At 40.6% G+C, this 10514-nt stretch overlaps 1 protein-coding gene across 1 annotated transcript in view; it reads left to right on the forward strand.

The window, feature by feature from the left end:
• Window positions 1-10514, forward strand: part of ATP8A1 (ATPase phospholipid transporting 8A1) — a 203370-nt gene that overhangs the window by 114204 nt on the left and 78652 nt on the right. The window contains exon 25 of the mRNA XM_077758868.1: window positions 7062-7234. Within this exon, the coding sequence (XP_077614994.1) occupies window positions 7062-7234 (173 nt within the window). The remainder of the gene's footprint in view (window positions 1-7061; window positions 7235-10514) is intronic.

The following is a 10514-nucleotide window of genomic DNA, read 5'->3' on the forward strand; positions in this document are numbered from 1 at the left end:
TTGAATTGTACTAACGTTGTACAGTATTTGACACTTTGAGGATCCTTCTTTATCAGCTGTTGGTACCTCTGTTAAACCTAATGTCAGAGGAAGGGAAAGAACTAATCTTTCTTGTATGTCAGCTCTGAGCCAAGCACTGGGTAGGGTGCTTGACTCACAAGTAAACGAGTTATTTTGTCCCTACCATAACCCTACAAAACAAAAATTAACCCAATCTCATGAATGAGAAAAGTTAGATTCCAAGAAGTAAAGTATCCATAAATGGCAGAATGGTACCATTCTGATACCATATTATTGCCTTCTAGCTTCTGGAACATTCATTCTTTACAACGTGGCTTCATGATCTTGCTTCAGATGTGATCAGTGCCCAGAAGTATCGTGTGAACCCTCATGGCCACCCTTGGCTTTCTAACAAAAAGAGTCCTTTTTTATAGCATGTGCACATTGTATACTGATGCCTGCTTTCTTTGCATCAGTTGGTGACTTTGCACATCAGCTGACAAGTTTACAGCGGCTAGCCTCCAGCAAATTACCTTGTTTTAGCAGAGTCCCCATCTTTGTTCAGCAAGATTCCTGCAGGTGTTTTCCTATAGCGTTAGGTTGCATTTTGCCCTTTTTATGGGAAGTAAGTGAAAACAGAAACCCGTAGTGCTTCCCCTAAAGCAAAAGGTACAAGCTTCATAAACCTCAGTCCATCTGACGAGGGTGAGAGTTGTGTGTCTCCCAAACATGATTCATCATGCTTCATTCAGCGTGCCCCAATCGCATGCTTATTTCATTTAACTGGTGATGAACTCATGAAGGAAAAGAATAAATACAAGAACANGTGATTCATCATGCTTCATTCAGCATTGCCCCAATCGCATGCTTATTTCATTTAACTGGTGATGAACTCATGAAGGAAAAGAATAAATACAAGAACAATGAAATACATTGTTAAATACTGTGTCTGAAAGTCAATGTGTAGTTCAGAGTTTTGATATATTATTTTTTCCTTTCTGGGAATAGAATTCTCCTTAAAACATAAGTTCATCCTTTGACCTGCACATACTTCAGCAGGTTCCCAGGAAGAAATATAAATGCCAAGTGCTTGTTTGTATTCACACCCAGAGTCCAACGTATACTTTGTGATAAATAAATATACCTCTTTCCTTTAGCTTTTGCCATTCGGGTTTAGCCTTGCTGAAGATACCCTCCGGGAGGTAGATAAGTGATCAAACATTACTTATTGTCCCTGTAAGTAATCATGGCCCTGGAGCACATGTGGAAGCCACCACCATGAGATCTTGCATATTGGAATATTTATCTGTAATCTTTACCTCATCCCTGCTAGTGAGACTTGGCTAACTGGTCTTCTAGTTGAAGGCTAAAGGCTCTTATTTTCCTTTCCTCAAGGATATTTCCACATTCTCTATGAGGGTGTTCCTTGGATATGTGCCTAAGTAACACTATCTGTACATAAACCTCTGAAAAGAATCAGGGAAAAAACCAAAGGCTAGACACCGAAAAGGGCCATTTTTATGCAGGTGCTTTCTACAGCATAGCATTTTAGGCCATCGAAAACATAGTTCTTAGGTGGCCTAACATGTTCTTTGCACATCTGGCCTCTGGGTTCTGTAGACTATTTCCAAGCAGCATTTTTGCCAAAATGGAAGTGACATCTTGCATGCTATGATACTTTCCAAACAAATCAGCACTTTCCATTTATTTCACTATAAAGTTGTGTCAGATTTCATTGTTTAGGCTCCCCTGTGTGGTTTTTATCAAGGGTTTCCTTGGTATAGATCATGTAAAAGCACTGCAAAAGATTGCCATAAAGCTACAAGTCTCTGATTTCTTAAAGTTTGTTGTTTTATTTTATCGCAGGGTATTATATGAACATGTTACCTATTTTGCCAGGCTACCCCCTAAGGATTGAAACAGAACTCCATGAAAGCCTTCGGGTCAGAGTTATCTGTATGAGGAATCCTACTGGCCTAATTATCTGCCAAGCATCTTTCTTTCTTTTTCTTTTCGAAGCATATTTCTTAGAAAGCAAATAAATACCGTTTACTTGGCCCACCGTTGTATAACCTGGCTTGATCACAAAATAGCTACTCCAGGTGTTTATTATCTTTATTAGACAATTTACATTCTATGAGACAAAAAGAGATGTTAGATCATCACTACCACCTTGTTCTCCATTTCCTCTATAATATGATAAGCACTTCAGGGTGCTTGGGTGGCTTTGTCTGTTGAGCCTCTGACTTTGGCTCAGGTCATGATCTCATAGTTTGTAAGTTCGAGCCCCGTGTTGGGCTCTGTGCTGACAACTCAGAGCCTGGAACCTGCTGCAGATTCTGTGTCTCCCTCTCTCTGTGCCCCTTGCCCACTCACACTCTGTCTCTCTCTCCTTCAAAAATAAACATTTTAAAAAATGAACAAAAAGAAAAAAAAAGACTATCCAAGGGGTGCCCAGCTAGCTCAGTCAGTAGAGCATGCAGCTCTTGTTCTCAGGGTTGTGACTTCGAGCCCAATACTGAGTATAAAGATTACTAAAAAGTAAAATCTTAAAAAAAAAAAAAAAGAAGAATATCCAAGATACACAGGAGTTTTATACTCAGCAAAAGCAATCCTCAGAATAGTCACACAAGAACCATCATAACTTCCCACAAGGTGTTCTGCAATTGTTAATAATTCGGTTGCTCTTTCATTACAAAGCTTTTATTTCATGTCTTCATCAGAGACCTCAGTCCCAAAGGGAAAACATAAACAGATAAATGGCTATACATCATGCTACCTTGTAGACATATAAACATATCTCCTCCTGTCACCTGGAGGACATATGTCCTCCTCTCACCTGGAGGACTCGGGAGAATTAGAGACATGTTTATTTGTTCATGGTTTTTAGTATGTAGTCCAAAAGGGGAAAAAACAATGATAATGGAGAGAATGAAGATGCAAGAGAAAAGTGGAGGAACAGAGGTGAGAAAAATTCAGTTCTTCCCCTGCCTCAAAACTTAGGGAGGAAAAAAGTAAAAGGAAGTTTCGAGGTTGAGGAAGGAAAGTTGGGAGAATTTTTCCTGGTATAAATGTTCTCAGTCAAGCAGGTAGATGTTGGCTGACGTGATGAGGGCTGAATGCGGAATCTTGGAGAGGAGAAAGGGCCTGGAGTAGCCTGTGGGAAGATGGAATCCAGTGGGCATGGGCAAAAGCACGGATGAGTGGTAATGAGCACCCATGCAAGAGGAGAGAGCTGGAATAGAGCCTGTCCTCGTAGTGAGGTGCGTTTACTCTTTTGTGTTGTCAAGATGAAGAACCAAGGAGAGTGTCGGTTGTGGCCTAACCTGTGAATTGGCGAGGCAGGAAAGCATGGCAAGAGGTCCAGGGACTAAGAGGTTCTAATGAGCACTCATCTGTGCAGGGCTGAGGGGGGGGTGGGGAGCTGAGCGGAACGACTGACTGGGATGGCCACGTGGGATGCAGATTAGGGAAGGCACGCAGATCCCACTTTCTCTCCCTCACCTGTGCCTGGGCTCCTGGCTTGTCCCTTGCCTATCTGTGTCGCCAAATTGCCTTTACTTCACACTGGCCCTGGTTATGGCAACACACGCTCCTTTTCTTTCACCCACAAGTTCAGACTCTGTAGAATAAGGAGGTATTACAGAGCTTTCATTTTGTTCTACTCTATGGTCCTTTATTCTTTTTCTGATTTAGCTTCTCATTTATATATTTTCACTTTCACATGTCACTAAGTTTAAATGTTTAAACATTTCCCCCTCCAGTAGCCAAAAAGAAAACAAAGCAACAGCTAATGTAGTAATAAATTTATTTCTAGCTACAGGAGATAAGCTTCAATGCAATGTGGCCATAAAGTATGGCTCCCAGGCTTAGGGGAGAAGCAATAAACTTTCATAAATAAAATAATTTTAAAATACTCCTGGCAGTATAAATAAGAGTAAAATATAACTTGTAACAGCCAACAACAGAGCTCCTTACAAAAGAAAGCCATAAACTAAAATAAGGAAACGTTTGCAGCTTTTTGTTTCACCCCGCACCCTAGGTGGGCCGCCTGGAGAATTCACAGCAGGAAGTTTCGGACTCACCTTCTGAAATGTTGCCCCTATTACATGTCCTGACGCCTTTTGATTTGCTGGAGATCTGTGATAATCACCAAGCAAACCAAGGGGTACTGATGCTACAAATAAGAGAGTTCTCAACACATTTCAAGGTGTCAGAGAACACTTCTCAGAAGGAGAGAGAGTAGGAAGATGCACTGGACGGCGTCCCGTGGGTTCAGTTACTGTGGGAGATTGCACGGCTCAGGGCTCACTTGACTTTGTCTTGCTCTGCCGCTGATCTTTAAAGAAATGTGAAGTTCTCCTGGGCTCCATCCCAGCTTTCTTTTGGGTTTTCAGCCCAGGAGTCATAAGGGCAAAAGTATAAAAAAATACAACGGCATTTTAGTGGGCAATGCTTTGGTTTGAAAGACTATTGAAGTGATGGGTTGATTGTTCTCTAAAAAATTAAGGAGCAGGCAAGACAAGATCTTCCCCACCTCACTCATGTACACACACACTCACTTGCTCACTCACTCACTCTCAACTCAGAAGTGATAACGGACAGGGAATTGAAGAGCTGCCAGTAGAATGAAATCAGAATTTATCAGTGCTTTCATTTGATACATTGGTAATTCCCAAGCATTTGTAATCATAGGCAATGTGTTTGCTGCTGAGAAATGGGTTAAACATGCTCTCTCCCTTCAAGGAACTGAACACCTTGCTGGCCTAGAGTGAGTTACACTTGGTCACATGGACTGCATCTGGGAGGGCTTGGTAGATAAACTTGGTTTTGAAGATGATAGACTAAATTTCTGGAGGGAAGGGCATTCCAACGACGGCATGAAGAGGTCAAGACTGTGAAGAGAAATATGAATGAAAATTGATTGGGCCTAGATTGCAGAGAGTCTTAAATGCCGATTTAAAGAGTTTGGACTTTATTGTGTAAACAGTAGGAAGCCATAGAAAAATTTCAGAGCAAGAAGAGATGTGGTTTGTGTTTTACTGTGTTTTACTAAGAGAAATCTCTGTTGGCGGTAAAGACGAGACGAGAGACAGATGATGAGGGCCCTAGGGAAACAACAGAGGGAATGGTTGGGCATTCCATTTATAATTTGCTATGCCTGGTACTGTCTCAAATTGGGGTTTTTTTGGTTGGCTTTTTTTTTTTTTTGTGCTGGATTATATGGAAGAAGACAAGCTAGCACGGAACTTTTTTACTTCTGAGTTTGATTTCATCCATTAGTAGCCAAGTGTTTGTGGGCAAAGAACTTAAATTCTGTCTCCTGTTTCTCATCTGAAGAATGGGGGTAGCAGTGATGCCTCCTGCATTGAGTTGGAGCAAGTATTTACTGAAATGTATGTGTACGCGTAGCCCTTAGAACCTTGTATGTGCTATGTGCTAAATATTTTATTTTTATCTTTTTTATCAGTTCATTCATTTGCTTGTCTGTTCATTTAATCTTTGTTAATTTTTTAAGACAATCTAGAGTAATCTATAAATTGTCATTAGCAAATTTTGTTTGCAGAATTTTTCTGACATTTTCACCTTCTTTTCTCAAGTGCTCTTGGGCCAAAGTTTTTTAGCAGAAAATAGGAGGATCAGGCCTATAAATTCAAATAGCTACATGCCTCGGATGTGAAATGTAAACAAAATTTTTGTGAAGGATGCTGTGTGGTGGTCCTTAGTGTCACAGCAAGTCATGGGGAGCAAGGGAGGCGTTAAGTGAAGCTCCAGGATTAGGAAATTTGGGCAGACTTACTTTACGGTAGGTCCAACGTGGTTATAGTATTCTGATAAACAGATTTTGAAATTCCAGAGCACAGTGTGAACACATTTGAATACGAATGCAGAAACACCTTCAAAAATCTCCAATAAACCTTTTCATTCCCTATGCCCTTGCTTCTCTGTGAGTGCAACTGAAAGCACCATGCCACCTTCTTAAATTGGAGCAGTAGTTATATGTCCCATGAATACAATGAAAATTATAAGTATTTTTATTACAGGTAGATTTTATTATATAAATGTATATATTTGTGTTTATTATATAAGTAACTTCAGGCTCAGATACTAGTGTTCTGAACAACCCCGGTAGGAGAGGAGTAGTTCCTTATATTCCCTTGTGCAGACTATGTTCTGTTTCTTCTCAGTTTTTGGGCTCTTGTAAAATAGAAAGCTGGCCCCATTAGGTTATAGGAAGAGTCTACAAGATTTGTAGGGGGGGAGGGCGGGGCGGGAGGAACTAAATATCTTGCAACATTTTTGCCTTTGAAGAGCTGGGAAAGCAATTCTTGACAGAGGAAGATAAATACAATTCCTCTGTATCGTTGACATGAACAACGCTTTCCTGGATACTAAAGATTTTTATTGTGCCTGAAAGTGAACTCTTTATTGATGGAAGGGGTTCTTTGATTTGATCCATCAAGATCACCAAAGCTCATGTTCCCATCCCCAACTAAAACACAGCATCATGAAATCATGCTGAAGTTATAGAAACCAATTCATGAAGTGGCAAGAGATTACAGATACTGCATTTCCCCCTCCTGGTTACTGGGGATTAAGTTTCAATAGCATTGAAGAATTCTGAAAAAAATACCCGTAAGTTATTTAAATTATATTCTTCAACTTTTCTCCGCGATTCATGGCTAAGCAATTTTGACTAGTTCATCAATTAGGACACTGTTGTTGTGTTGCAATAAGATAATTTACCGAAAATATTTTTGCAGAACTGTGATTTGTGTGATTAGAATAATGAGCAAAATTGCAGAGGAATCAGTGATTTGTAATCCCAACCCTGGTCAGCACAAATGTGTGACTGTAATAGTGTAATTTATTTTTTCTGATAACATTTGTCCAAACTCCTTTGAGGGGCTTTTGTGAGAATAAAATGAGTGGAGTTGTGTGAAAGCAATTTAAAACATAAAAGCACTAAAAATAACTAAACATCGTTGCTGAACATCGTGAAGGCATCTTAGTAGAACAAATGGAAGTAAATGTTGAGAGTGTTTTGTTTGATTTTACAGGCAACACGGGAAACTCTCAGTCGCCACTGCACTACCCTTGGTGATGCTCTTCGAAAAGAGAATGATTTTGCCCTTATAATTGATGGGAAAACCCTCAAGTATGCCTTGACTTTCGGAGTAAGACAGTATTTCCTGGACTTGGCTTTGTCATGCAAAGCTGTTATTTGCTGCAGGTAAGTTGTCCTTAATATTGTCAGATTTCACCTCGCTCCTAAGTTCTTGACCTTTAAACTTCCTTGAAGTTATTCTGTCCCAAATTTGTAAATGTCAGGTTATTTGTTATGTCACTCACTCAAGACTCAAGGTTTACAACCTGGAATAGAATTTAGTAGCAGAGTCCTAATCATCATTAGTAATTATGTTCATAATTTGAATCAACAGGTTTCTTGCCATCTCCTGTGTTCAAAATCAGTTATTTACCTGCATTTCCATGTAGGGTCATTTCTGTAAAAGTTCTCTTTTCTACACATCAATCTTTGATCCTGCTTCGAGGACTTGACTTTAGGGAGTGGCAGGATGGGAGGTGCTGAGTCATTTTCCTAAGAGCGGAGTATTTTCCTGAAGACTGTTTCTTGACTGTACATCCCTCTTTCCTGTAATTTGTGATATTGCCCGTTTCCTAAATGAGAATCTGTTTTGAATTATCAAGGCTTGCATCCATAGAACTACATGCTTCCCAAGCATCTTGTCAAAAAAATATTTCCCATATCTTTGTCTTTATTCCCCTTAAAATTTCAAGTGTATTCATAGGGTGCCTGGGTGGCTCAGTCCATTAAGTGTCTGCCTTTGGCTCAGGTCATGATCTTGTGGCTCATGAGTTTGAGTCCCAGGTCAGGCTCTGTGCTGACAGTGCAGAGCCTGCTTGGGATTCTCTCTCTCCTATCTCTCCTTTCTCTGACCCTACCCTGCCTGTGCTCGCTTGCTCTCTCTCTCTCTCTCTCTCAAGATAAATAAACTTAAAAAATTTTTAAATAAAAAAATAGTAATAAATAAAGTGTATTCATGGAGGGGGGTGCTGGGGGGCTCAGTTGGTTAACTATCCAACTGTTGATTTTGGCTCAGGTCATGATCCAGGGTCATGGGATGGAGCCCCACATTGGGCTCCATGCTCAGCATGGATGCTTAAGATTCTATCTGTCTCTCCTGCCCCTCTCCCCGGTTCATGCTTTCCCTCTCTCTCTCTAAAATAAAAAATAATTAAATAGATTTTAAAAATAAATAAGGGGCACCTGGGTGGGTGGCTCAGTCGGTTAAGCATCCAACTCTTGGTTTCGGCTCAGGTCATGATCTCATAGTTCACGAGTGCAAGCCCCATGTGGGGCTCTGTGGTGACAGCACGAAGCCTGCTTGGGAGTCTGTCTCTTTCTTCCACTCTCTCTTTGATCCTCCCCAACTTACGTTCTCTATCTCTCTCCCTCTCTCTCAAAATAAATATTTAAAAAATAACTAATTTAAGTTAATGTGTTCATGATTATGCCCAGTGTCTTCACCATGAAACGCAGGGATTTTCCTCTCTGCAGTCTCCACTCACTGAGTCTTACAAGCTGGTCACACTGGGTCCGGGTGACAGTGTCTCCAGCGTTTCTCCCCCTGGGAGATAAAACCTTAGTAAGGGTTGTGAAGAACTCCTCAGAATTTGTTCTTTTAACATTATCCTTAAACTTTTCCTATTTGCTTTTATTATTATCTTAAAAAATATATTTATTAATAAAAGAATGTTATGCTTTTTAAACCTTTTCTGTCTGGGCTTATTCTCTTAAATATCCTGCTTGTACTCTGTCCCCACATTTGTAGGCCACGCCTTGTAGACATTTCCTAAATTTCAGTTGGAACATATTTTGTGAATCATAATTTAAACCTAACTTAATAAATACCTATTATAAAGCATCGTTTCAACCTATGAAATTATACTCAGAGAATTAAAAGTGCTTATTCCAAGAATCGTATTACTTTAGTCATCTGTTTCTCTTCGCTGTGGTTTGTATTGATGAACGTTACTGCAAAACAGCTCTAGGCTAGCATGTTGCACATACACACTTAATATTAGTAATAGTAGTAAGTGTGTCTTCTGTCTTCTGCTTTATCATGAAGAAAGAATTGGAGACTAGTTTATCTTGATGGTCTCACTCGCACTTTGATATCACCATGCTTTTTACAATCTGCTTTTCCAGGGACCTTTCTTGATTGCTTGCTAATCTCTTGCCCAAGTCTTAGTAGTGTTCAACTCTGACACCCTTCCGTCAGGAGAATCGTGTGCCAGATCTGGTGGTTTAATCACTTTCACTAATGGGATCACAAGGATCAACAAAAGATTGCTCAAAAGCACATTAAGTGATATGACTATTGGCTCCTGCTTGAAAACGAAACAGGATACAGAGCTTTTTAGATCCAGTGATCGGTTCCCTTGTTCTGGCCCTACTGTGTGCTGAGCAGATGGGCCCGCACGTACAAGGATGAAGAAAACTTCCTGCTTGCTCTTCTTCGTGTATCCTTTTTTTTCCCATTTAAGTAGATTCACAGTTGCTTTGAAAGCTGTGGGAGGCCAGTTTTCATAATGCAGTCCCTGCAGCTGATCTCATTCTTAGAGCATTGCTTCACCCAGTACCTCCCACCATTCTTCCAAAAGTTGAACCACAAAGTTAAACAATAGCAGAGGGAGAGAAACGCTAGAAAGCGGAGTCAAGGGAGAAGAAATATGTTGTGTGCTTGTGAAATTCTCTCCCGAGATCCTTGTTCTGGATGCTCACAAGTCACATGGACCTCAGGGCTCCTCCGGGCCCAGGTCCCTGGGAGGGAATCACACTGTGCTGTGCACGTGCAGCTCAGCTCGGAAACAGAGCTTATAAAGATGTGTGTGGCCCCTTCTCCCTCCGTCCTGTTTTATGCATGTTTGAGGACCTGAAGGTCCCTATGCAGACACTGGGTTTTATTTAGAGTTTTTAGGGCTTTTTTTTTTTTTTAAGTGAAATATCTTTCCTCAGCTTTTTCTTCTGAGTACCTTCATACTCTCTCTTCTCCCATAAGAACTGTGGTTCAACTTCTGGTCTGGTGTTGAGAATTCACCTAAGCCCATAATTACATCAGTGTCACTGCTGGAGTTCTGTCTGCCCACCCTCTTGGCCGCCTAGTGCCTCCTGGCATTTTCTCCAGTGGCACAGACCATTTTCCTCTCATTTAGCTTACTGACCTTGAAGTATAATTTCCATGATAATGCTTCTGTCACGTGTGAGGAATAGATGGGCGATTTTGTATATCTTTCTTTGCCATTAAATGCAAGTGTCACTCCACGTTTCTCAGAGGATTACAATCTCCCAGCCTCAGGAAATTCTCAATTCTACTCCATTAGAACATACACTCCACATAAATACTGAATATTATTTCAAAATACTGTACTGCTTCACAAATTTGTTTGTGTTCATTCTGGCTTTATGGGTTTCTCCCCCCCCCCCCCCC

Source organism: Crocuta crocuta, unplaced genomic scaffold (assembly GCF_008692635.1).
Source record: "Crocuta crocuta isolate KB4526 unplaced genomic scaffold, BGI_CrCroc_1.0 scaffold223, whole genome shotgun sequence".
Taxonomy (NCBI): Eukaryota; Metazoa; Chordata; class Mammalia; order Carnivora; family Hyaenidae; genus Crocuta; species Crocuta crocuta.